The following is a 27798-nucleotide window of genomic DNA, read 5'->3' as shown; positions in this document are numbered from 1 at the left end:
CTAAATCCTCTGTTTCCACCAAATACTTCACCTGCCACAAGGAAATCAATAGGGGCTTGTAAAGCTTTAGAAAGTAACATTGTTCATACAAAACAATGATCATTAAAACATGTTTCCTCTCTCTAATAAAGTAACTATAGATCATAAATCTGGGGTTGTGGGGTTTTGTAAAAAGGCAGTCTTAATAACATACATGATACAACACAACACAATTATCTTTTCCCCAACAATACAGAGCTACAGATTAAGTTAGGAATAATCAACTGAAAATTATATTCAATCAGCAGTGATTTGTTCTAAAAGAAGAAGCTGATGTTATCTATGTTAAAGAAGCACCATTTTCTTATATCTCTAGCCACCTAACATAATCTTATATCAAAACTGATAATCTCAGTTTTACTTACAAGTGTTCATGCACATTGCACAAGGCTAAGACGTTTACAGTTCTTATAATCAACCCACTCTTTCTGTATAAATACTAGGCCTGAGCATTTCGGGTATCAATTCAGTTCGGTTCGGGTATTTCGAATTTCGGGTAGTTTGGATAAGGGCTAGAGGATCCATTTAATTTAGTACTTGACCTATTTACGGTTCGGTTCGGATAGTATTGAGTTCGGTTCGGTTTGAATAGTAAATGTAGGAACCGAAAAATATCCGGAAAAAAATCGGTTCTTATTTGGATCCGGTTCGAGTTCGGATAGTTCGGGTAGTTCGGATAATTTGAATAAATATCGATTATTTAGGATAAATATCAAATAATTAGGATGATTTAGATAAAAAATTTGGACATTTTGGATTACTTTAGATATTTCGGTTAAAACTATCCGAATAATTTCGGTAGCTTGGACACTTTATAATAATTTAGTTATCCTCAACTATTTTCAGATACTTTTAATAGAATTTTAAATTAAAAATATATATTTAGTGATGTTATATGTATATATAATTAATATTTTTATATATTCGAGTATTCGTTCGGTTCCGGTTCAGTTATTTCAAATAAAAATATAAGCACCGTTCAGGTATCTGAGGACATTGGTCCGATTCCAGTTTCAGGTATTTCGGTACGGTTCTGGTTCGGTTCTTCGGTTCCAACTATTTTGCCCAGGCCTAATAAATACTTTAAAAAAAATAATAGCCGCAAGCAATACTAACGGGCATAATATCCAACCAAGTAGCTCGATCCCAGATAAATCACGAGGACGCAAGTGAGAAGTAAAACCAGAACTTGATTGAACAACGAACATAGAAACAGGCCTTAAAACGATTGTCCAGACAAAAGGAAACGAGGATTTGTTTTCAACTGTTACAACAAAAACAAAACGAATAACTTGGGAAACTAGAGTATTATCGGTACTACAACCACAAATCATCTTCTTCACTCTTAATCGCTGGTGGCTGATATGAACGCACTTCCAGGTTGACGGTTAGCCAAACGACCATGGTTCGATAAGAACTGCAACACAAAGACACAACATAAATCAAAATCAATAAACAAGAAAAGCTATAGCTCAAATGGTGAATAAAATAAGACAAAATATACACAGGCAATACCCATCACAAGATATACCAACTCCAAAACCAATACTATTTCAAATTTTGGTTTTCCAATTTCCAATCAACATACTCCAACAGATGCTACACAAGCAATGCATTCCACAAACATTCTAAAGACAGATACAAGAACAGTACCTTAGCATTGACACCATCAGGAACAATCCTCTTGGACTGTCTCAGCCTAGTGTAATCAGCACGGTTGAACTTGGTGAATCCCCTGAAACATCATCCAACGTTTCAGTTAAACGATAACAAACAGAAGAGACAACGACAACAAAACCCATACCATTTCCTGCTAACAATAATCTTCTGACGACCAGGGAACTTAAACTTAGCCCTCCTAAGCGCCTCCTGAGCATGAGCCCCATGGTTATCCTTACACCTCACAGACAAAAGCACCTGCCCAATCGCCACCCTAGCACAAGTCCCCAAAGCCTTACCAAAAGCACCTCTCATACCAGTCTGAAGCCTATCAGCCCCAGCGCACGAAAGCATCTTGTTGATCCTCAGAACATGGAAAGGATGAACCCTAATCCTCAAATGGAAAGCATCTTTCCCAGCTGATTTGACCATGTACTTGTTGCAAGCGATACGCGCGGCCTCGAGAGCTTCGCTGGAGACGTTTTCTTTCTCCCATGAGACGAGGTGGACGCAGAATGGGAACTCGTCGACTCCTTTCTTCTTCATCCCGACGTCGTAGATACGGATCTTGGGGTCGGGGACACCACGGCAGTATCGCGATTTCGGGTATGGCTTCCCCTTGATCTGGCGGTAACATCTCGCAGGTCCTACAAGAATCGTACATTACAATCAATGGCACGATTAGCAGAAGCACGATTCGATTCAACGATTCAGGAAATTCGAAATGAGATTTGAAGATGAGACTTACTTCGCCCCATCGCGTCGGTGTTCGTTGGTGACGGCTTCGGGAACCCTAGAGTTAAAAATGAGTCGCGTAAAGTTCTTTATATAGGTGAGATAACAGAAAAGCCCTAAGTTTTAGCTAGATAAGGGCCCATTGGGTTCTTTGATATTTTGTCCGGGCCTTAGTTTTCTTACTTGCTCCAGTGAAAAAATAACTCACTGTTGATGCTTCCTAGCCAAACGTGTTAGTTTTTTACATTAGAGGATTTGATTCGGCAAAGTGTCCTCTGCTATGAAACGCACTCGTATGTGGTGATGCCAAAGCCTTTATATGATCCACCATCAGTGGTGAACCCATGAACAAATTTTACATAAATCAAATTTTGTCGTGGCACACATGGGTTTCACAAATTCTAAAATAATCCTTTCATAATTTGTATTTATTTTTACATTAAAAATTTAAATACAAAACAAGGATAAATAACTAAACCCCCAGAGAAGAAATCGAGTCTAAAGATGATAAGTTGAGTCTAAAGATATATAGATTGCGACAATTGAGACTCACAGGGACGGTCCAACCCAAAATATAGCCATATTCTTTTTTTTTTTTGAAACACAAAATATAGCCATATTCAAATCAGAAAAAAATGTCCTTTTTCTATATAAATATTTTCAGATTTATTTTTTCTTAGCTTAAAAAAACTTCATAAATTTGTTGGGACTTAAGCCATTGCTTACTTTGCTTGTGCCATGGGCCAAGCCTAAAGAGTGGAGACTCATGATGATTGTAATTATTTAGACTGGCCAAAATGTGTAATTTGAAATGATTGTTTGGAATGTTGTTATAAATAAATGGCACATGTTTCATGTATGAATAAGCTTAATGTATTTCTCAGAAAATGACATTAATAACTTTAACCAAGATTATGTTAATAACTTACTTTACAATTGTGATAAGTAAATGTTTACATTGATGGCATTCTACTTAATTAGTAACCTTAATTGAGTCTATGGCTAATCACAACGCATAGTACATTGAGTCTATGCCTATAAATTATAAATTACTAAAAAAATTAAAAGTGGCAAACTATAAATTACATCAGTGTGAACTCTTGGGAATTAACCAATTTAAAAAAAAAATCAACTAGAGTTTACAATGATCATCCAAATGATACCTCTCACTACTACCGTACTCTCTACTTTGACTAGCCTTTCCACGTTACGTAACCTCCTCTGAGTCAGCATGATCTTATTCATTATCCTTCTAGACTCATTCTCCCAAAACAACATTCTCCCAAAACAAAAGTTGAAGAGACAAAAATAGGTATCAACCGAGACAACGAAAGTTGGCCTTTTGTGATCTACCATCACTTAATTTGGGAATAAGATAGTATCATATAGTAATTAATTAATAAATGGATACAAAATTATAATCTTTTCTTTTTGTTAAAAGTAGATATCCTTTCAATGTTGGAGTTGAAAACGTCTATATAGACAAATTGGTATACTGTTTATATATGTAAGCTCCTTATTCAACCAAATTGAAATTACATCTGACTTAAATCTTAACAAAACCCAAACCAAACCAGTTAAAAAAAAAATCTGGCACAAATAAATCACGAATTCAAAATCGAAAAGATCTTATTCTACCGTAAAGATTTTTCAATCCAAAAAATTAATAACATACTCTTTTTTTGACAAACAATTAATAACATACTTTACAAAAAGAAATACAATCGAACACAAACCTATTATCTTCTTTTTATTTTGACAAAAAACAATCTAAAACCAAACCAAATTTCCCATTTGAATAATTGGTGATTATGACTATTGTCAGTTAATAAGAGCTCATCAGGTTTCCTCAGTGTTGTTGACTTGTTGTGATTGATGCATTCTTGGTGATTATGATTATTGTAGAACTGTTTCTTTACTTGCACGTATTCAACAGAGATATTCCTCGTTTAAATGCTCATATTCGTTGGGAACCACGCAATACTCAGTTCATCAAACTTTTTTCTATTGATAGCAGAAAACATGTTGGTTTTAACCCTCAAAACATATGTTTCTCTATTTATTCTACATGTCGCTATCTTTTCTTTGTCTTTGTCTTTGTCTTTGTCTTTGTCTGTCTCTCTCTCCCTTTCTTTATCTATTGAAGACAAATGAGATCCTAGGAAACTAGAATGTTGTGTCGCTCACAAGCTTTACCTCCATTTTCACCCCACCACTTCTCTGCTTGTTCTTCAGTAAACTGTTTCCGGCTGCACAAGAAACATCGACGTTACATGTCAACATGATGACGAGCCACGTAAAATGATGTCTTGTCGTGTTGGTTTAAAAAGGCGAGATTGTATTAGCATCTTAAGAAGAAAAAGAAGCATTCATGTACCTGAACCGGACACGCTTGAGTTCATTACCACCACCAGGTAAAGACAACAGTGTCAAATAAACTCCAGGTTCGTCTTGCACAACTCTCTCTGCCTTCTCATTATGTCTTCTATGTCCATTAACAAAACTCTTACTTAAGTTGTTTTCTGATTGACTATCATGAGGGACCATACTTCTTATATGTGTCTGGGAACTAGTCTGAGTTTGACTCTCTAATGTTGTCTCTTTTTCAGTGTGTCTTAAGTTAGTGCTAGTATCATCCTTTTGAGGTACTCTTCCAGACATTTCCTTCAACTGCAAGACCATTGTTAACATTATGCGACATCGATATAAGAAACATAAGAAGTAAGATAAATGTACCTGAGTGGTTAGAGATCTAATAACCTCTTTTGCGGATCTGTTTTCCTCTGCTTCATCTGCTGCCATCGCAGTGACCACTTTCAACTGCCTTTTAGTTTTTTCAAGTTCTTCTTCAAGTTGTTGTGTTTTGGAAGTAAGTTGTTCTACCTTCATTTTTCATTAGATATTAAATATTAGATGCATGCATGTGATATACAGCTGAAAATAAAAGAGGGTTAGAGAGAAGAAGTACATGTTCCTTTAGACCCACAATTTCTTGACCAAAACTGTCTTTTATGTGTTTAGATTCATCAGTTGTTACTTCATGAGATGGGCGTGGACTAGTTGACTTCACTGAAACAGGAGACGCTGTGCGAGAGCTAACTCTTGAACCAGGAACTTTAACTATCATATTTTTGGAGATTCTAGGCCAAGCTATTGATCCTCTTAATAACGGCGACATAGCTGGCTGTACACTGCCTAAGGCGAAGACATTACTGTTACTTACTTCCGGTTTCACGTCTCTTTTGCTGTGTCTTCCTTCGCCATATTGCACTAAAGAGTCAGCCGAGGCTATTCTGGAGTGTGGTGAGAGGAGTTTTGGAGTTTTTTCTGAAACATCGGTCGATTTTCGCATATTCAAAAGGTTTCTTGTACGTGGAGTAGGAGGAGGAGGAGACAGTTCTCTAGACCTTTTCAGCTTGGTAAAACATCCATAACACACTCTATATGGTTTGTTCATATCAGGCGCAAGAGCAGCTCTCAAAGACTTTCTACTGCTGCATACTTTACAAAAGATGAGACCACAGTTGTAACAATTGTGACGTTTTCTTCTAAAATTGAAAGGGTTACGGCAACCAGCACAGAGAGAATGTTCAGAGCCAGGTACCCATTTGTTAAGACAAATCACAGCAGTGAAGTTGGAGCCACATGTTATAGCCTTGACTTGTTTTTCTTTCAAAAACCCAACAACAGCAGGTTCTCTTTTGTTCTCAACGGTTCCGTGTCCTAACTGACCATTTAATCCTTTTCCCCAAGTGTAAACCTCTGATTTAGATGTCAACACAGCCACATGATGAGAACCACACGCAATCTCCTCTACACAAGTCTCTGCTATGTCTCCTTCGACGCGTGAAGGGACCTTCTCCTTGGCCGTAGGGTTGCCCAGCTGGCCGTAAGCCGGGCTACCCATTGTATACACATGTCCATTGGATGTAAGAGAGACAGTGAGACTATGTCCACAAGCAACTTGGCAGATGTTTTCATCTGTCAATGAGGTTACACACTCAGGGAGTAGCTTTGCCGAATTGTCACCATGACCAAGCTGGCCTTTCTCACCATCTCCCCATGTGAACAGTTGTCCACACGAAGAGTAGAGCTCTGCATCAGATGCTTCATTTGTAACCTCCACCACTGCAGCTGTATGCCAAAATCCACAAGCAACCTTCATTACTCTTACTTCACTTAGGCTTTCAACTACGCGCGGAACACTAGAGCTTGTTCTGTCTCCATGACCTAGTGCACCAAAACATCCGTCTCCAAATGTAAACAACTGTCCTGATGATGCAACCACTGCTGTATGCCAAGGACCACAAGCCACATAAGACACATGCATTCCTTGTAAGACACCAGTCACCCTCTTGGGAATCCAGCAGCTGGATTCACTCCCATGACCAAGCAAATCGACATTTCGAGTGCCGTCACCCCAAGTATAAAGATCACCAGATTGAGTAACAGCACATGTATGAAATTCACCACAGGCTAAAGATTTGAAATTCATCCCTCTGACACTACTAATGAACTTTGGTTGGTGAGTATCTTTTTCTAAGCCATGTCCTAGTTTCCCACCTGTTCCCTCTCCCCAGCTGAAGATCTCTCCTTGTTTTGTAACTAAAACAGCATGACACCTACCACATGCTATGTTTTGAGCATCGAGAACTATTGTGGACTCTAATGTTTTAGGTAAAAGTGCATCCTCTGTAGTGGAATGTAATGTCTTTCCAGTACCACTTAGTACACCGTCACTTATAGCTTCACCCCAGAGGAAAACATCACCTAAAGCATCAAACTCTTCGTGATACGAACCATGGCTAGATGTACTCACAGCGCTAGATAGGCTGAGTCTAGCCAGGTCACCCCCGGTGGAGAACCGTGAATTCGGGTTTTCCACATTACCAGGAGAAATAGGACAGTATAGGTTGGGATTGAGAGTATTGGCTTCTGTCTGATTGTTATTGGCTGGTGCAGTTATTGAGACAATGTCGGAAAAGACTTTTCCTAAACGGTTTGGTGTAGAAGTCTCGGTAGAGGGCTGAGTAACTTGATCCTGTGGTAACAATGATGTAAAGTATAAGTTGGTTGTTTTAGATTTTTCTTAAAGAACATAAGAAGTGGCGTTACTCACAAGGATTGATACGAATGGAGACACTCTTCGTGCTTGAGGTGTTGGACATTCTGGTGAAGTGATCTCAGGTTTAATAGTGTTTTTCCATTTGGAGATTTTTACACGAGTGATCAGTGCCTTCAAACCAACAACCCACACTTCTGCTTCGTCCTTGTCTTTACATATCTAAACAAAAACATCATCAACATCATAATGGATAAATAAAATATGATGTTTCACGATTTTTTCCTCCTAGACCTTGATGTTATTTACATGTAGCATTCAAAACGAATGTTATTTACATGTAGCGTTCAAGTTCATGGTCAAACGAATGATATTTCATGGTAAGCTTGCATTAAAAAGAACTCACCAAATCCAAGGACCTATCAGGACATATGAGGGAAAAGGACTGATACTCTTTCTCCGGCCGTGGATATCTCTTGAATGTAGCCTGAAACAAACTTTAGCCATTGAGTCTAGGATGAGGTAACCAAGAAACCATCTTAATAAGTTGAAATGTAACAGAAACAGATATCAGAAGCTTTTTTTTATTCAAGGAAATGTACTTGTTAACATGCATATTTCATTCATGAGAAAACTGACCGTGCGTTGTCCAGGAACAATTCTGAGGACTTGACTAAGCTTAATCTGCTTCTCTTCTTTGCCAGAGTACCATACTAATGTTGACTCGTCCTAGGATAATATATTCACATGTTTAAATTAAGAGATAGCAAACAAGAAGAATATAAACGGAAGATGTTATGGCGTCCAAGAAAATCTTACACTTGTAAGCTGGAATGGACAGAACTTAGGCTTCCCCCTGCGACCGTATTTCAGCAAGTAGGAACCTTTCTTAAGTGACGTAATGGCCTGTTGGATTTGGTCAAAAAGGATCAATTTCCAATGACTTATACAGAGGAACACAGGTTGATGAAAAGAGAGAGCACATCCTAAGCATATATGAACAGAAGTAGTCCATATTCTAATCTTTGTTCAATCATTCAACAACAAAAGATTAAGGGACAAGTTCTTGTAAAAAAAAGAATATAGTTTACCTGTTCGACGTCTCTCTCAGCCATTGGAACGGAAAATAACTAGTTCCCTTTCGGAACATTATCCAGCAAATCGTTTAACATCAGTTGAATCTCATTTCATTGCACGAAGACGAGTCCCTATCTAACCCATGCATGCATGGTAGTTACCAAGAAGTAAGCTTCCGTCAAAAAATTGAAATATTTTTCAAAAAAAGGAATCCAAAACTCTCACGTCCAAAATGTACATCAACCAGAATATCAAAATCCAACTCCTAGAGATATACGAACAATTTTTACTGCACGTATTCTTCACCAGACCTAAGAACCCTAGCTAGCTATATAGATTCTTCAAAAATATGTTCCAAGGCCAAGTCTCTGATAAGGAAGCGATCCTCGAAAAGAATCTCGGATCAAAGTCAAAACGTGGGACGTAGAAAGGTGTAACGTCGAGGTTGAACGCCGGCGAGGAGGATGGAGGGAGAATTCGAGAGGCTCTTGGTGATTTGAGAATCTACGCCTCTGGTTTGCTCTCGTATCAAAACCTTTTCTTTTTATTCTTGAATTTTTTATTTTTGTTTTATTTGATTTTATCTGTTTCATCTTTAGAGAGAGAGAGAGAGGCATAGCCAGCCTAACAGTATGCGATGCTATAATAATACTTAGGTTAGATCATACATTTTGATGCTTTTATATCTTGTATGAGGACTGCTATATATGATATGATTTTTCTTTCTCGCTGTTTTTTTTGTCACAGATACAGATGAAAAAAAATCATAAAAATTTCAATCGATCTAGGTGATGATTGTTTGGTTAGTTTCTAGATTTTGGATTTTGGTTTTTGGTTTTTAGTTTTTGGTTTTTGGATTATATATTTTGATTTCTGGTTTTTGATTTTGCAGTAGATTTTAGTTTCTGGAAAATTATGAATGGTGATTTTAGATTTTGGTTTTTGGTTTTTGATTTTTGTTTTTAAAATAATAAAATAAAAGTTTTATTAATAATAAAATATTTATTATGGAAATAACATAATATAAAATATTATTATCAAGACACACATAATCTCTTTTTTTTAAAGCAAACACAAAATAATATAATTCTATGTTTAAACATAAACTTAAAATTAATTTTGTGTTGAAACATACATATATATATCTAATTATAACTTGTACATATAATATATGCATATATCTGTGCATATTAAAAGTAAAATGTACATACATATTTTTTAATAAACTTTTTCCATAATTATAATATATATTCATCAGCGGTTAACTACAAAAAAATAATTATGTGTAGAATTTAACTATACATGCATTAATTTTATGTAAATTTTGGAATTAAATAATTGTTGATAACTATTATTTACAAATTTAAATTTAAAAGTTAACAAATATTTCTAAATTTGGGAAAACACAAGTCTATAGAGATAGTATATACACAATAATAGTGATATTTCTTCATAAACTAAAAATTAATTTTATTGAGTAGAAAATGGATTTTGATAAATGTAATAGTAAAATATTTACTCTGGAAAAATAAAAACAAAAATAGCATTGTAATAACATGCATAAAATTATTTAATAGTTTTGAGGTTTATGTTTACTTTGTAGAGTTGGTTTTATATAGTACTATTTAATAAAATTAACAATTGTATTTTGAAAAAAAAAAGAAGAAAAACAATTTTTTGGTTTTGATCGTAGGTAATTTTAGGAAGAAACAAGTAAAATATGGATTTTGGTTTTTAAGAAGGAACTAGTAAAAGGAAGCAAAAACTAGTTTCCCTATAAAATAGGGAATCTATTTGACCAAAATCATGATTGGGTAAAAAACAGTTTTTGAAAATCAAAAACTAAAAACTAGTGTAGAATCTATGAAACAATCAACCTCCTAGTTTCAGGTTTTCTGTGTGTATACCAGCCCATTGTTCAAGATGATTTGGAAGAACAAACCTAATATCAAATAGAGGATACAAGACACAAATCTGGCAATTATAAAAGCGATATATAAGACAATAGTCACACATCTAGCTTACAACTGAATGTGGCCAAACAGGATGACGATAACAGTGATCGACCACCCAATTATAAACATGGTAAACTTAGTACCTATAGTCGTCATCAAAGGTCATATAATCATTGCTTCCACCTCCTCTCCTCCCTCTTTCATAACTATCCTTCTGCATCCAAAACAACGTTAATTAAACATTTAAACATAAACAACCGGTTTTCAAAAAAAAAAAAACATAACCAATCAATACACATGTTTATACATATGTAAATGATTTTGAATTTACCCTGACAATCATTCGCTCAAATGCGTCAGTGCCGTGTTTTTCCATGTATTTCTCAGCAGCAGTGAGGATGTCATCGTCGTCACGTTTGGGGAAGAAATTCAATTTCTTTTGAGGAACATACCAAATATTAGTGGAAGCTCTTTGAGGATTCATGTAGAATGGCCTGATAAAATGTCTGTAGACATGTTCTGCTCCATTAAACTGTGGTAGCACAAGCCAGCATATCCCGATCAGCTTCAAGAACGGCCATATCGGAAACCTTTCATGTGTGTTTTAATTATCAGAAAAGAACTTTTGATTACTGTGACTGAACTAGCATTAAAAATAGTGCTTACAAAGTAAGAATATCAACGTAATAAATAAAACTAACCAATCAAGAAGTTTGGAGAAAATGAGTTCGAAGAGGGAGATGATTGCATAGAGAACCCAGTAGGTGAGCCATTGCTCGTCTTCTGCTAATGATTTTGTCTCTATGGCTTTCACTGATGCATATCTGTTCATTTTTTGTTAACATAATTAAGCATATTCCAATTTAATTCTGCCTGGGCATTCGGGGTCCCAATCGGGTTTTGGTTTTATCCAATCGGATTTCGGTTTTTTGGGTTTATCAAAATCAGCCCCATTCGGATTATATGAAAGTTCGATTCGGGACCGCTTCGGGTTCTATCGGGTTCGGGTCGGGGTTAGTAAATCTTCAAAGAACCGGTACAACCCAATATACTTTCGGGTTCGTGTCCCAATCGGTTTTTCGGTTTAAAAGTACCTGATTTTTACCTATTTTATAACCAAAACATGAGTAAAATCGGTTCTTCAGTTTTAAAATACATGATTTGTACCTATTTTGTAACCAAAACTTAAGTAAAATCGATTCAAAAATAAGGAACATCAACCGTGATCATTCAAAATCAAACGAAAAGTACACATATTTACTGATAAAAAGAAAACCAAATAAATAAAAGCATAAAACGAAAACAAAATTCTCATGAGATGAGACACATTGTTTAACGAAAACAAAATCAAAATCTAAATACTTCAAGATTCAACGGCCATCTTTAACCATCAACCTTCATGTAATAGATAAGTATTTTAGATGTTCAATATTTCTTAGTGTATTTTGGATACATATTAGGAATTGAGATCATGTTTGGTACAAGATTTTTTCGAGGTTTTGAATGTTTCGGGTTCTATCGGATATCCATTTAGATTCGGGTTCGGTTCGGATAATATCCATAACCCAAAATACCACAAAACAAGACCCATTCGATATTTACGTCGGGTTCGGATCGGTTCGGATTCATTTTTCGGATTCGGTTCGGGTTTTCGGATTCGGTTTATTTGCCCAGCCCTAGTTGAATACTACAAGACCATATGCCCAGTGCCTTGAATTCTAAATGGGTGCGTGTGGATATACGTGCATCTGAGAAAAAAAATTCATTTTCTTTAATCTTTATTGATTAAATTTTCAAAGGTTTAGTTTTTTGCATTTTTCCCCTAAGAGTTTCTAATGTTCATATATATATATATCTGAATGAAAGTTTAACAAAACATACACAACTAAATGGAGGAGGGACATAGATTTCACTTACAGAGGGTAGACGAGAGCAACCAATGGGCTGCAGAAGCAAAAGCAAAGCAAGTTTCAGTTTTTCTTAAAAAGTTCTACACACAAAATTAAACTTATAAATCAGTAAAATATCTAAAAAGGGTATCTCTTTCAACATTAGAATCAAGAAAGAACATAGACAATGTAGTTGAAACTCAGTAGAAATAAGACTAAGGAAACAAGATAGGATCTAACTAATTAACAAGAAGAAGAAAAACAAGAGAAGGATCTGTAAAGAGAAATAAAAGAGAAGGGAAAGAGAGACATACAGAGCAAGGACATCGAAGTTCTTGATGAGAATTTGAAGAACATTATCATCTCCAGAATTAGAAGGCATTAATACTAGCCTCCAGGCTCCAGTTTCTCAACACTTTTCTTTTTCTTCTTCTCTTTCTCTATGTTAAAAAACTAAAGTGGAGGCCAGGTCTTAGCTTGGACTATTACCTCTCCTTTCATTTTTTTTACTTTGCATATTAAAAATAAAATGATATTAAAGCATTTTTTATAGAAAGTAACTAAAAAGTACTATCTCTTATCTCTGTTTCAAAATAGTTGATATTTTGATTAAAACACAAGAATTAAAACATACACATTTTTCTAAAAAGTAACATTAAAAATATAAAGTAAATCTAATCTAACCAATCTACAAAAATACTAAAAAATAATCATTGGTCACACAGTTTTCGATAAACTTTAAACTAATTAAAAATATCAAATATCATGTATTTTGTAACATCAATAACTTTTCAAAACATCATCTATTATAAAACGGAGGGAGTATGAGAGAGTAACTAAAATATAAAAATAAGAAAATGAGAGAGAATGAAAATAATTTTTCTAAAAGAAAATTTGAGAAACATGTTTTGAAACTTTTTTATAGAAAAAAACATGTTTTGAAACTTTTCTGTCCTTTTATCATTGGTTCAGTTAATTATTAAATTATATAATTTTTAAACAGATATTAATACTTTGTTTGTAAATTACGTTATGATAGAAAAATTCTTCGATATTTAAACAATGAGCATACTCTTATGCAGCTTTAGTTACTTTTGCGTTCTGCTCTGTGGATTTAATACAAAAATTATGATATTATTTATCGTATTTGACAAAAAACTAGTACTTTGTATCAGATATCTAAAAGACAGTTGAATGAGGAATGGGATATATGGTGATTGGTGATACCGTATATGTATTGTGCATTAGTGCATCCTATTGAGTGCATCTAAATATCCACTTCTCTAAGGTAGTCGACCCTTTTCTCCGATCTCCAGCTAATAATGGGCCTTTAAGAGCCGATGGATTGTATATAGTCCGTGTCAGTAAATGTGGATGGAGAAACTATAAGCATTGTTAAAATTGGGCCTGAGCAAAGATAATTAGATACACTAATTGGGTTTTTTGTTTATTTTGTTCCGTATCATACACGAGAAGGTTAAAAATGAAATGACAATTTATGCGCAAGGATTAGTAACATTAACTAGTATACGTTCCTTTTAAAAAATTTGTAATCATAATTTGTTCTGGAAAAATGATAAAATGGTTATGGTGAAGGCGACGAATGAAAGGATTAGTGATTTTTGATTAAACAAAATAGAGAAGCAAGTGAGGGAATTATGATCATCTAATCTTTGCCAGATCAAAAACAAAAAAGCTACGTGAAATACACTCTTCCAATACTAGTCTTTTCACATATACAACTACGTAGTCGTAGATCCAAAGAACTCTATTTTAAGCATACATACTTTAGGGACATTTTAATTTCTTTTGGACCTATTGGGTAACGCCAGATTACATTAACTACCTGTGCCCTTTTCCTTTTAGTGCAGATTTCTTTTTATATAAAATAAAACGCCGACATAAAGACAATGATCGGTCATGACTCGTATCTTATTGTTTATCTCCAAAGTAGTACGCAAACAATAATATACAAACTAGGTTAAGACCCGCGCCTTGCGCGGAATAAATATTATATATATAAATTATTTTATATATTATATGTTTATAACATATTATTATATGTTTATAACATATTATGAAATAAATAAATATATATTGAATAATTAAAAAGTCATTATCTACTACTTATATAATTAAATTGGTGCGAACATATAAATAAATTTTATAAATCGAAAAAATATTTTTTCTATTTGATATGATATATAATTAAATTTAAATGATAGTAACATATATATGATATATTTTAATAGTAATATTTATTAGATGATGCTTTTTTCTCATATTTTTTTTATCATTTGTATCTGTTATAGCAAAAAGTCTAAATTAGTGATAACAAAATTTTCACTGTTGGATTAATGGTTTAAGTAATTTATAATATTTTTAAAAATTAAGTTGTCAATATTTTTTCAAAGTTTTTATCAAAAAAATGTTCAAAGTAAATTTAAAATTAAGATATTTTTATATTTTTATATGGCATATAGTTTAATTAAAAATGATACATATATTTATATATCTCTTCTTTTTGATACTTATTAAATGAGACTTTCAACTTATATTATTTTTTAATTATTTGTATCATGTCATAACAAAAGTTTTAAATCATAGATCACAAAATTTGAATGTGGAACTTTTAACAGTTTTAGTAAATTATACTTGTTTTTAAAAATTCAAAATATAATATATAAATAATTTTTTAAATTTTTATTATATAGTTACTATGATTGTTTAATTTATTTTAATAGTTTAGAATTAAAAAAAATACAATTATAATACACACTTATTTTTATCAAATCTTTATTATTCAAAATCATTAATTGTCATATATACTTTAACCGTAATTCCGTAATCTTATTTAAGGAAATAATGAAGCACATTTAATAATGTATTTATTGTGGTTTAATAGAAAGCTTATTATATATTTAGATGGACCAACCTATTTTTCTAAGGATTCCAAGAAGAGAAAAAGACTAGAATAGCACTAAACCAAGTTTATGTTCCCAAAGTAGCACTCAAGGCTCAAAGTCACAAAAATAGGTTTCATTAAAGAGGTATTATACCCCTTGGGTTAATAAATCCAAACCTTAGGGTTTAGTGTTAAGGGGTGGGGTTTTGGAATTAGGGTTTAAAATTTTATAAAAAAAATACTAAAATAAAAAATAAAAATTTTAAAAACAGTTTTAAAAAGTATTTTTAAATTATAAAAAAAAAATTTGAAAAAAAAAAATAAAAAAAAAAATTTGAAAAAAAAAATTATAAAAATTTCGAATCTGAAAACATATAATCTGAAACTATAAAAACAAAATCTTTTTTTTCATTTTTTTTATTTTTATTTTATTTATTTTTGTTTGTTTATTTAATTTTAAACCAAGGGTATTAGGGATATTTTACCCTTTAATAATGTCATTTTTGTGATTTTCTCCTTCTATTGCTATTTTTGAGACATAAACTTCAAAAGGTGCTATTATTGACAATTGCCCTTCTAAGAATCATTGTAATGCTGACATGTGACTACAAAAAAAAGTTGCAATGCTTCACAAATAATATATAGGGGATATCAAAGAAGATTCATGAGATCATCGGTGACTATATATTATTTTCTTTCTTTTATCAATGAAAAATCTAGTTTCGATCGCCTATTGATATATTATTCTGATAAGAGAGAATTACATTCCTCTAATAGTGCTGCTTCCTACAAATTTGATTTCGTTAAACTAACGTCTGGTTCACTAAAAATACATATGGTTAGAATCGGCAGGCCTGTGATTATATTCCAAGAAATGGTTCGCACCGATCTATAGAAGCTTCAAGTATTATACTCCCATGCATGTAACGAAAAATAATATTATTATTTTCATACCAAAATAAATATTTTTATGTGAAGCAATATTTTGTTTCTATTAAGATAACAACTGTATATAAAAGTATGTGTGTATGATTTTAGAATTATAACAACTGTATATAAAAGTATGTGTGTATGATTTTAGAATTGCTAACCTCCCAATCCAATGCTCGTTAATATTACTCATTTATATACAATGCAAGTATGCAACGTAGGTCTACACGATCGTTTCTCTATATATAACCCATGCATGGTAAGACCTAATATAACTTAAGAAGAACAATAGTATCCATATAGACTGACACAAGATGCAGGGATATGGTTATTGCGAATGTTACACTACTTTTGTATTATTTGTATAATGAAAATTTCCTTGTTAATTATACATCATCAATGTATCCTGTCTCGACTATAGATATATAATCGATGTTGCGTTTCATCCATCAACGAAACTTTTAGAAATAAAAGATGAAGCTCGAATCTATAACCTACAATAGTTTCAATGACTTGCATGAGTATTGGGTTTGCATCGAGATGTAGATCTCGACATTGTTTTCAGTATTTGTTTGATCAACTTTCGGAAGAGAATGAAATATCTTGGATGAATGTTTTGGGTGTTCGAAATTCACAATATTTGCATGTAAATATATTATTATTTAACAAGAATTGACGTTGGCGATAAGTTTCATGGATCCAGAGATTGTATATCTTAAATCTCCAAACGTAGCAAGCTTCGACCAGATGAGATTTTTGATAATTTACTTCTATGTTATGTTCCTGCGCTCCGCAATATAGTATATAGTGCTTGACCATTCACAAAAGTAACGCCTTACAAAAGCTTTACAAAAGCTATAAATTGAATCAACTAAAGTATTAAATCCTGCATATATATATATATATATATATATAGAAGACGAGCTACTGGAATTAATATGGCACCATATCTAAATGCATTCCCCCTTCGTGTACACACCTTTCTCTGAAAAAATAAAAGAATCGAACTAAGTACAATAACTCCACCTCAACCATTCAAACCACTAGGCTACTAGAGGTTTTTCACACTTCAAATTACTTAATAGTAACCAAAAAATCACACCGGTCAAGGGTAACCAAAAGAGGATATGTGATTCACACTGGGGGAAATAGTAGATTAGATAGACAGAAATATAACAGGAATAAGCTCATAATACATGCATATGTACCTATTCCAGACAATGTGGTGGAGGCCTGGAGGGAATCAAATCATGAACAAATTAAACGGAAGATTAATAGTAATTTGGTATGGGAAAGTTTTATTGATACTGAATAATCATACATATATATATATATATTAAAATTGTTCGAAAACACTCATCAAGTAGTGTGTCACACCACATAATAAACCTCTCTCACTTAAGACTTAAGAGTAGAGGAAAAAACATTTCACAAGATAAATACTAGTTGAGGCTAAACCCTCTAGAAAAAAAGACGATGCCTAGTTGCAAAAAACACATACTATATATTGAATAGTCTCACGTTCTTACTTAACTAATACATTAATTAATCAGAAGAATAACGAACCCGAGCAGAACTCACATGATAAACCTCTCGCACTCAAGAGTATAGAGGAAAAACACTTCCAGAAAAGAAACAAAACCACTAATTAATTATTATAGGAATGAAACCCGAGCAGAACTCGCATAATAAACACATTTCACAAGACAACTACTAATTGAGGCTAAACCCTTTTGAAAAAAAAACAAAACCAAATTAACTTCGTTTCAAAAACCACATACATATATCGAATACTCACGTTCTTACTTACTTAATACATTGACTAATCAGAAGACGAATGGAACCTGAGCAACACTCGTGGGATATTATAATTTATAAAGAAAATATAAAGAAGCAATGCAAAAAAAAAAAAATCACGCTTGTTTAAAAACAATCAAACAAACGAAAGAACAAAAATAAAAATAAATCTCACAGATATATTGTTTGTGTGTGTGTTTTTTGCCTAGGAATGATGACTCGTGCTTCCATCTTCTTGATGGCTGTGATGATGATCTCCTTCGCGGTTTTGCTGGCTCGCCGTCTCCTGAACCGGCCGGTAAGCAGCGTTCAACGCCGCTAAAACTCCGTAATGGTTATGATCTCCACCTCCTCCTCCGTAACCAGACGCCAAAGGCTGTCCAGAAAACAAAGCAATAGGAGCTGCAAAATTCATCAGATGTACTCCTCCTCCTCCTGCTCCGCCTCCTCCACCGCCACCACCACCACCACCGCTCGTGTTGTAAACTTCCCCCGAATGATGAGGGTTGATATTAAAAGCCCAAAGATTCTGCGTACTGTCACCACTACTCCAAAACGGTGCCGTAGTAGGAGTCTGACTCGTTGGCAAAGATCCAGCCGTTGATTGAACTAAATAGTTCCCCATCTGGTTGTGGTCTAAAAGCTGCGAAGAAGAAGAGGAATGCGACTCGTGCTTGGGACGCACCTGATGAGGATGAGCCATCGTAGGCGAGTGAAAGTAATAGCTGCTTGGAGCTGTACGAAGATGAGCAGCGGAGAGAGAAGATCTTGAGCTGCGAAGTGAGATATTAAGAGAAGCGAAGTTAGCCGGAATGGTTCCAGTCCCTGTAGCGGCTATAACCGCCGGCTCAGCTTGCTGGAGAAGCCACTCGATGGTTTCACCGTCGGACTTATGACCTAGCTCACGTGTGAGCTGAAAGACACGTGCGGCGCACATGGCAGGCATACGGATCCTACGGCCTCGGCCTTCGACTTTGGTGTGTCTGTCCTTAGTTGAAGTTCGCTTTGGAGGTGGTTTCTTGGAGAGAGCGTTAGGGTCGGAGTTAGGTTCGGAAGAAGAAGCTGATGGGATGATGGCTAAGGAAGTGGAAGAGGAGGAAGAAGAATCAAGAAGCTGGAGAGGGAAGTTTGGTCTATGATGATTCGGGTTATGATCCGGATCAGGATCCATTGATGATGATCGAAGATGGCTGTGGTGGGGAAGTGGGACTACTGTCTCTGTTAGATCTTTATGTGAGCCATACTTTCTCTCTCTATCTTCTGTTTTTTTATTTGTTATTAGAGAGAGAGAGGTTATGGTCCTTCAGGACATGAAACTCCTTTCAGATGGGAAGCTTAGCTGTGTGTCTGTGTCTGAGAGAGAGAAGGTTAAAGCAATGAATATGAAAGCATAGACTTTTTTTTCTTCTTTGCTTTATATCTTTTGTGTTTTTTATTTTTGGAATTTTATTTACATTATAAACTGTTCCCTTTGAGAAATTTTCGTTATTTGTGGAAATAGAAGATGGGTTACGTGGTTTTCATTCAGTACAATTATTCAAATAGTATGTTTTTCTTTTTAACGTACAGTGACCGAGTTGAATAAAATAAGAGGAATTCGTATTTGTTGCGATATTTTATAATAACACAACCCTATCTGAACACTCTATTACATTCTTTCCAATAATTTAAAAGGCGATGTCAGTTTGCGTCGTTACTGCTAACTTCATGTCGATCGCGAAATTAAATGTACAGTTAGAGAAAAAGTTTAGCGATGAAGATCTCAATGCAGAAGTTACAAATACAATCTTTTGTACCTACGTGAAAACAGAATAATAAATAGATGGAATTATTATTGACAGTGATTAATCCATGGCTCTATGGTAGATGATCACGAGATCCACATGATAGAATCCAGCTGCCTTTTTATGAAACAGATAAATTATTTTAATATGTGTAATGTGTCTCTTCAATGAGTATGGAGTTTAATATTATTATCTACAAAACCATATAGTTGCACCCAAAATAAAAACCATATATAAAGCTATATAAATAAAAATAAAAAAGGAAATTTGTATTGCTTCTGCTTTGTTTCCACCATTGGTGTTATCTCATTGACATACAATTGTCTTTAGCACTAAATTTTGCAAACTTATTTTGATACTCTGATGTGGACAATATAGTTTATTTTTATATATTAGTGAAATTTTACGACTATTAATGAAGAAGTTTCCTTTCTTATGTGATGATTATTCAACGCATAGACAGTTCCCTATACTGTTTTTTTTTTGTTAATTTCTGTGGGAGTTTAGAGGTGGACTTATCTTTTAAATCCCTTTTATTCTCTTTTTTTTTTCTTTATTCAGTTCAAATTAAAAAAGTGTTGGTCCGTCTCGTTTTCATGTGTTATGAGACATCTATACAACAAACAACATCCAGTACAACATATATTTTTGTATCTCGTTGATGAACTTAAAAATAGTATTCTTGTTTTTGATGGGTTTACAACTTTTTGTATATTTTAAAAATAACAATCTTATTGAATGTACGCTTTAAAATACATTAATTAAAGTTCAAATATTATTTATAGTTTTGACCGAAAAATCTTGACTAGTATCTTATATTAAAACATAAGTCACAACATTGATTCATGTGTGATTTTTTAAAAAATGGTTCTAAAGGATCTATTTCTAGAAAGTCATGTTACATTTAATCTTTAATCTTATCATTTAAATTTTTATTGGGCTATCAATAATTAGATTTAAACAATAAATGATTCATTGGATTTATAGATAGTATAAATTAAATAGATATAATTTAATGTTGTAATACTATAGCTCCATATGTTAATTATTTAAATATTTATCGATGTTAACTTTTAAAATTATAAAGAATTTTTTTTTAAATAACAAAAATTATATTATCTAACAATGATTAATCTTTACTACCTTAAACCAATGAAAACAAATTTTAAACTATATAGTTTATTTTAAAAATTAAACAAAAACTAAATGTTTAATTATTTACTCGATAATATAAATCTATGAAGCAAAAATTTAATTTTTTAAAAACTTTCTAAATTTGTGAAATGTTACAATATTTTGAATATGGCATAAAATAATATTTTACTAATTTTATATATATAGTTACGATGTTAATAATGAAATAATAATCCAAAAATATATATATAGAAGAAAATACAAATACATGTGAAAGTTTGAAACATCTATTCAATGGAAAAAATATACCGTAAACTTATTATGTTTTAAAAATTAATAACCACATATATATTTTAATATATTAATTTAGAATTGAAAACAAAATGTTCATATAAAAATAAATGAAAACAAAAATCTGCGCCGTTGCTCGGATCGAGATCTAGTTATATACTTATAAGAAAAGAAGAATCAAAGACGCGGAAAAGAAAACGAATAGATGGTAGAAAGGCGTTGTACATATCTGACATATCAGATAATAACAATAACAATTCAGAAAAAATGGTCACAAGATTTTATGAATAACTATGAGATTTTATTCATAAAAAGGATTTTGTGAATAATAAAGTCAGCCAACTAATTAGTTACTCATTAGTTCGTTTCAGTCATTCTCTCAACTGACATTTCTATATATATATTTTAGTCACAACAACTCGCCAACAAAAGATAAAAACCAAAATAAAAAAGGTAATCAAAACTTATTTCATTCTAACATTTTTTTGAGAAATTGATTCTAACATTTGCAACAACTATAAACTTCAGTCCCAAGAGTTTGGTTATCCCATGATCATGATCAGTTCTAAACTATTTAACGTCGGCTTCTAGTTTTTTTTTTTGTCTAAATGTTAAAAAACTGTTTTGGGTAAACTTTTTATAGTGACTAGACTCCACCATAAGCGGTGCCCTAAATCCAAGAAAATTCTTTAGGATTTTTTTGGAGAGTCATAGTACCACCGCACCGACAGAGAATCGAACCTGTGACCTCTGGCAGTCGTCTGTGAGAAGGGAGACCACTGGAATACAAACCCTTTTTGTCGGCTTCAAGTTAGTTTTGACACTTTGCATTCTCCAAACGGTATTACACAGTTTGACACTTATTTACATATCAAATAGAAGTATATTTTCAGGCAAAATTAATTTCTTAAGATAATTAAAATATACAAAATTAACAAATGGTGATATCTATCTTATTAAAACTCAAGTACAAAATTGGAGTGTTTGGAGACTTGAATAAGACTATTAAAAAAAATTGGAGTGTTTGGAAACATGAATTGTAGTCTTTTAAAAAAACATTAATTTTGTTTGGAAACAAAGATAGTAATATTAAGAAAAAAAGTAATAGGCTTATGTTATTAAGAAAAATTAAAATTCCATCATATTATAATAAACTATCTATCTCGGCCAGATTTAAAATATACGAAAATGGGTCAATCTAAATGCCTAAAATTTTTTATTTTCTAAACTAACCATAAAACAAAATTTAAACTTTATACACATATTTCAAATCAAAATAATAATTTAAAGATGATTTATATCAAAAATTGATTAAAAAATAATACATATATTCAAAAATGGATTTTTACTAAACTATTTTTCAATAACCATTATAAAAAAATGTAGTCAATATATATAATAAAAATACAATACAAAGCCCAATTTGAAATACCAACTCAAATTATGGTTTTTATATTTTATATTAAGTTTTAAAAATATAATATATATAATTATTTATATGATGGTACGTATAAAATACTATTAATTATATGATTACTTATAGGATGGTCGTATAAAATAAGATTAATTATATGATGACAGTATATGATATATAATAATGAATAGGGATGGGATTTCGGGCACCCATACCGGTTTGGTTCTGATCGGTTTGTGTTTCGGGTTTTCGGGGTCAAAGATTTAAGTCCTGTTAGGATGTTTCTAAATTTTGGTTTGAGTTTGATTCGGATCTTTGCGGGTTTGGTTCGCGTTTGGATAATCCATTTAAATTATTTTAAAAGTTTTAAATCATTATCTATTTTAAATTTCTCAAAATCTATAAATAAAATAATATATTACCTATAAATTTGAATAGCATATGTCAGAATACCTAAGCTTAACATATCAATTGGTTTAATTTAAAATTTTGGATACGGAACCAATAATTATTTTAAGTATTTTTGGTGATTTGAATATACTTTAACTATTGCAGATATTTACTTTTGACTATCTATATATATATTTTTAATTATTTAAACCAATTTAAAAGTATCATTCTTAATGTTTTATATACGTTAAATCTAAAAATAATTAATATATATAAGTATATAAATCTATTTTTAGATAAATTCGGGTACCCGAATACTTCGGTTCGGATCAGATTTGGTTCTCTAAATAACAAAATTTTGAATAATTTGAATATTTAATCAATTTATGTTCGGGTTTGGTACTATATTTTTGGATCGGTATCGGTTCTGTTTCTTGGATTCATTTTGTAAAACCCTAATAATTACATGAAAAACAAATATCAACATATTTTTAAAAATATACATCCGCGCGCCTGCGCGGATCAAAATCTAGTAAAATGTTAAGGATGAACCATGCGTTTATGGTTGGGTAGTAGCATGGCGTTTCATGGATCCTATAGAATATGTATTCGAATCCGTCCACATTCAGATTACCATAGTGGCCAGGTTACCGGGGTATTCACATGGCTCCCCAGCCCCAGGGATTAAACCATGGGTTATAAGAAAAAAATGTTAAGGATGACTAGGATAGTTAAATAGTCTCGTGGGACATTTCTAGATGATCAAGGTTTCGCCGTTCGGTTTTATAGTAAATTAATCTATCTGTCTAAATACTTTTAAGGTTGTAGTCTTGTAGAATATAAGTTTCTAATAGAAAAAGAATAGTAAGACGAAGAAATAAGTAAGAGATAGACAGTGGGGTTGAAACAGACTCCACGTGCGTGTTCTCTGCATCATTCACTCTCTAAAGACAGTGGCCACCATAGCCTGATGAGCCCCACCTCACCTCAAGTCAAGTCAAATTATTAATCTTTCTCAAAATTTTAGTTTGTTTATCCTTTTTCATCTTTTTATTGAATCTATTTACCATCAATCACGAACGCTATTTCAAACATTACTGCGCGTAACAAAAGCCAAATCCCAAGCATTTCCTTTTACAGAAATTCTAAAGATTCTCTATAGTATTGTATATATACGTTAGTTTTTCTGGACTATGTAAAGTTTTATCAGAAATCAATAGGTGTGGAAAAAATCCTTACGTGTCCTATTCCATCATAACCCGTTTCATTTCTGCTTTGCTTGAATTAATTGAACAGAAAGATGAGTCGGGGAAGTAACAATCAAGAACAAGAACAATATCTAAAAAACAATAGGGAATCCGTATAGTAAATAAACGGTTAGACGAAAGTATTGTAAACACTTTGATTGAAATGTAGAACCCTTGATTCTAGGTTACATGGAAGCTTCGTCGGACACATTCGCTTCCCGCTTCGGAACCGGAATCGGAATCAGAAGCTTCCCGAATCTCGCTTCCAGTACGTTTTCAAAAATGCTTCTTTAAAAACACGTTGGAAGCTTACGTTTCCGTTTAGGAATCACGCTTCCATTTTAAGAATACAATGCATGAATAATTTTTTTTAAAAAAAATTATTTTTATTTTATATAAATCTAAAATTAATAGTATTTAAATAAAGGAAATACAAAATATGCAAATATAAAGACTACTACAATAAATTATCTTTGCGCATAGTAATTTTTATAAGAGATAGTGCATATATATTCAAATATATTGTAATGATATTTATGAACTATTAAAAAATAATTAGTTTGATAATATTTTTATAAGCTTAATATGTTAACATTTTTATAATTAAAATATGAAATAAACTAAATGGAAAATTATTAAAAATGAGTAAGTGGTTTTTTTAATTCCGAATCATATATTTTTAGTCATATATTTTGTATATATATATATATATATATATATATATATATATATATATATATTTATTTGGATATACGCTTCCAACACGTATCCGCTTTCTAATTTTTTAAAAAATTCTCGATTCTACGCTTCCATATAACATAGCCTTGGTTACTCAACTTAATCCATTTTTTTAAAAAAAATTTGATATTTTATTTTCCATAAAAATACATTATCCTTCTAATACCAGCGTTCAATTGCCGCTTAGAAATATAAATAGCATTAATATAAGTTGTAAATGATATTTAGTACAAATTATATATTCAATATTATTATATGGATAGCTGAATATTAATTTTACATCAATGAAAATATAATTATTACACAAGCTTAATTTTGTCTTTTCTGTTCTTAGGATACATAATCAAAACTACAAGTTATATTTAAATCATGCAAGATACAGTAAAAAAATATAAATTGATATTCAAAAATTAAAAAAAAAATACAATAAATTAACAAATCTATTTCGTCCCAAGTTTGACCGCTGTAAAATAGAGCATAAATAGATAAAATAATAAGATAATAATATTTTAAAACTCTCAAGTAAATATATGATCTCATGAAAATAATAAATTAAATAATTACCATATATATAAATTTTATATAAACATATACAAAACTTTTTGTTGTGTATCTTTCTTCAAAATGAATTTCAATTCTAATTTTTATTTTTATTTTATCAAATTACATATTGAATACATTTTTATTATACGATATGTAATCATCATACATAAAATACATGAATAGTTTAATAAAACTAGTTAAATTGAAAATATATAAACTCTAACCAATATATAATATCATAAATGACATATTATTTTCATTTTTCTACACTAAAATAAAATTTAAAAATATAAATCAAAAGGAAATTTTCTTAAATTAATAAATTTTGTAGTCTTAACATTATTAATTTGCAGATTTTTACTGTAAAAGTACTTTAGAGCAGCTTATTCCAAAGTTTAATGTACTATATTAACATACAATTAAATATAATAGTTAAATAGTAGTTGTATATCTCAAAACAAATAAATATTAGATATAAATATTCAACTTTGAAAAACTTGACTGATATTCAACTATTATTGTTACTTTTATATGTTTAGATAATACATAGGAATATTGTTTCTTATTGGAATGGAGTTGATCACTTATAACATTACTCTATAAATATAAATAATATTTAAATAAATAATAAAAAAAATATTTTTTTTATTTTTTCGGAAAACTTTATTCAGTTAAATTTTACTTTCATTTTTTTCAAAATTATTATTTTAAATTTTAATTCTATTTATTTTTAAAAATGATAAAACCCCACCTCCCCATATTGACTTAAAATCGATTAAATTTGATATCAAATGATCTAAATCGACAAGACTACTTCACATATATATATATATATATATATATATATATATATATATATATGTATTACTGTATACTAGATTAAGATCTGCGGCTTGCGCGGAATGAGCATCTGGTATATTATTTTTTTTATGTATACTATTTTTTATTTTTTATTTTTTATTTTATAAAATAAAATAACAAATATACATTGAATAATTTAAAAGATAACTAACTATTATATATAAAATTAATTTTGGCGCAAAATATAAAATAAAATAATTAATTTTTTAGTTACAATCATTTTATGATAAGTAAATCAAAACAATCATATTTACCTAATTTATATGGTATGTAGTTAAATTTAAATATTGTTAACATACATACATAGTATATTTTTATTATGGTTATCTATTAAATAAAACTTCATACTCATATAATTTTATGATCATTTGTATTTTTTATAACAAAAACTTTAAACTGCTGAAATGGATTTATTTTTTTTAGTAATTTACAATAGTCTTTAAAAATTTGATGGAAATTACAAAATTAAAATATTAAGTTTTCAATACTTGTTTAAGGCAAATTTAAGAACTAAAATGTTTATTTTTATATGTTTTATATTTAATTTAAACAGTATTAAAATATATGTATATACTTTTTAATATGAATATCTATTAAATGAGAATTTTTATTCATATAGTTCTATGATCATTTGTATCTTGTTCTAACAAAAATTCAAACCATTGAATATAAAATTTTAAATGTGGAAATTTCAACTTTTAGTAAATTAAAGTTGTTTTAAAAATTTAAAATATAATATATAAGGAAAAATCTAAATTTTTATTATATGGTGAATATGATTGTTTAGTTTATTTTAGTAATATAGAATAAAACAAAAATGATGATTATTATTCAAAATCATTAATTGTAATATATATTTTAATCATATTAGGTAATTTTGTAGCTTTTATTTAAAAAAAATAAGGAAAATATTATTTTGTACATTAAAGATTAATTTATGGTTTTAATAGAACGTAGTATATGTTAAGATTAGTTTATAGTTCTTGTTGACCAAAAAAAAAGTTTATAGTTCTTAACTTTGATAATTGACCCTCTAAATACTTTCTATAGTTTTAATCCATGTCTATAGTTTTTCGGAGCAGAATATTTAGCCTTATTCAAATATTATAAAAGTTCAGTTTGATGTCGGTTCGGCTTGACTCAAATTTGATTCGAATATAGTAACATATTGTAAACTTAGTTAAATTCTAGTTCGGGTTTCAATTATCCATACACTTTTTTTCTCGTTCGAAAGTACATGCTTTAGTTCAAATTTTGAAAAAAATTAAACATTTTACACTAACAAAGATTTGGTGGCATAGTTAAAAATGGTTGCTAAAAAGAGAAAAACATAAAACAATTTAAAACT

At 31.2% G+C, this 27798-nt stretch overlaps 5 protein-coding genes across 6 annotated transcripts in view; 1 reads left to right on the top strand and 4 right to left on the bottom strand.

Annotated features, from left to right (window-relative positions):
• LOC103852615 (SNF1-related protein kinase regulatory subunit gamma-1-like) overlaps nucleotides 1-27798 on the top strand; it is a 423770-nt gene that overhangs the window by 80976 nt on the left and 314996 nt on the right. The gene's annotated exons all lie outside the window — the stretch shown is intronic.
• On the bottom strand, nucleotides 1210-2574 carry LOC103852608 (60S ribosomal protein L10-3). Its single transcript, XM_009129510.3, has 4 exons — nucleotides 2447-2574; nucleotides 1844-2345; nucleotides 1693-1774; nucleotides 1210-1456 (listed from the first exon to the last, which is right to left on the bottom strand). The coding sequence occupies exons 1-4, from the start codon at nucleotides 2454-2456 to the stop codon at nucleotides 1385-1387; spliced, it is 666 nt and encodes a 221-aa protein (XP_009127758.2). The 5' UTR covers nucleotides 2457-2574; the 3' UTR covers nucleotides 1210-1384.
• Nucleotides 4422-10238, bottom strand: LOC103852607 (PH, RCC1 and FYVE domains-containing protein 1). Of its 2 annotated transcripts, XM_009129509.3 has the most exons (9): nucleotides 8587-10238; nucleotides 8315-8401; nucleotides 8135-8224; nucleotides 7902-7982; nucleotides 7553-7717; nucleotides 5402-7474; nucleotides 5170-5316; nucleotides 4811-5103; nucleotides 4422-4682 (listed from the first exon to the last, which is right to left on the bottom strand). In XM_009129509.3, the coding sequence occupies exons 1-9, from the start codon at nucleotides 8608-8610 to the stop codon at nucleotides 4592-4594; spliced, it is 3051 nt and encodes a 1016-aa protein (XP_009127757.1). In that variant the 5' UTR covers nucleotides 8611-10238; the 3' UTR covers nucleotides 4422-4591. The 2 variants fall into 2 exon arrangements, with proteins under 2 accessions (XP_009127757.1, XP_033140913.1); XM_033285022.1 differs by having other exon boundaries at nucleotides 4811-5316.
• Nucleotides 10455-14268, bottom strand: LOC103852606 (HVA22-like protein c). Its single transcript, XM_009129508.3, has 5 exons — nucleotides 12731-14268; nucleotides 12445-12471; nucleotides 11229-11351; nucleotides 10859-11117; nucleotides 10455-10741 (listed from the first exon to the last, which is right to left on the bottom strand). Exons 1-5 carry the CDS (start codon nucleotides 12796-12798, stop codon nucleotides 10664-10666), a joined length of 555 nt encoding a protein of 184 aa, XP_009127756.1. The 5' UTR covers nucleotides 12799-14268; the 3' UTR covers nucleotides 10455-10663.
• Nucleotides 17005-20789, bottom strand: LOC103852605 (transcription factor TCP15). The gene is made up of 2 exons (XM_033285030.1): nucleotides 18224-20789; nucleotides 17005-17236 (listed from the first exon to the last, which is right to left on the bottom strand). The coding sequence occupies exon 1, from the start codon at nucleotides 19217-19219 to the stop codon at nucleotides 18254-18256; it is 966 nt and encodes a 321-aa protein (XP_033140921.1). The 5' UTR covers nucleotides 19220-20789; the 3' UTR covers nucleotides 17005-17236; nucleotides 18224-18253.

This window comes from Brassica rapa, chromosome A02 (assembly GCF_000309985.2).
Source record: "Brassica rapa cultivar Chiifu-401-42 chromosome A02, CAAS_Brap_v3.01, whole genome shotgun sequence".
In the NCBI taxonomy this organism is placed as follows: Eukaryota; Viridiplantae; Streptophyta; class Magnoliopsida; order Brassicales; family Brassicaceae; genus Brassica; species Brassica rapa.
This window is presented reverse-complemented; position numbering and strand designations above follow the sequence as displayed.

Coding starts and splice junctions, on each gene's coding strand:
- LOC103852606 (XM_009129508.3), bottom strand. CDS start 12,798: ATGCCTTCTAATTCTGGAGATGATAATGTTCTTCAAATTCTCATCAAG. Junction 11,118..11,228: donor TTCTCCAAACTTCTTGATTG/GTTAGTTTTATT, acceptor CACACATGAAAG/GTTTCCGATATGGCCGTTCT. Junction 10,742..10,858: donor TTGAGCGAATGATTGTCAGG/GTAAATTCAAAA, acceptor TTTTGGATGCAG/AAGGATAGTTATGAAAGAGG.
- LOC103852605 (XM_033285030.1), bottom strand. CDS start 19,219: ATGGATCCTGATCCGGATCATAACCCGAATCATCATAGACCAAACTTC.
- LOC103852607 (XM_033285022.1), bottom strand. CDS start 8,610: ATGGCTGAGAGAGACGTCGAACAG. Junction 7,983..8,134: donor TTGTTCCTGGACAACGCACG/GTCAGTTTTCTC, acceptor AGTTTGTTTCAG/GCTACATTCAAGAGATATCC. Junction 7,475..7,552: donor CTCCATTCGTATCAATCCTT/GTGAGTAACGCC, acceptor TTGTTACCACAG/GATCAAGTTACTCAGCCCTC.
- LOC103852608 (XM_009129510.3), bottom strand. Junction 1,775..1,843: donor ATTATTGTTAGCAGGAAATG/GTATGGGTTTTG, acceptor ATGATGTTTCAG/GGGATTCACCAAGTTCAACC. Junction 1,457..1,692: donor CTGATGGTGTCAATGCTAAG/GTACTGTTCTTG, acceptor TTTGTGTTGCAG/TTCTTATCGAACCATGGTCG.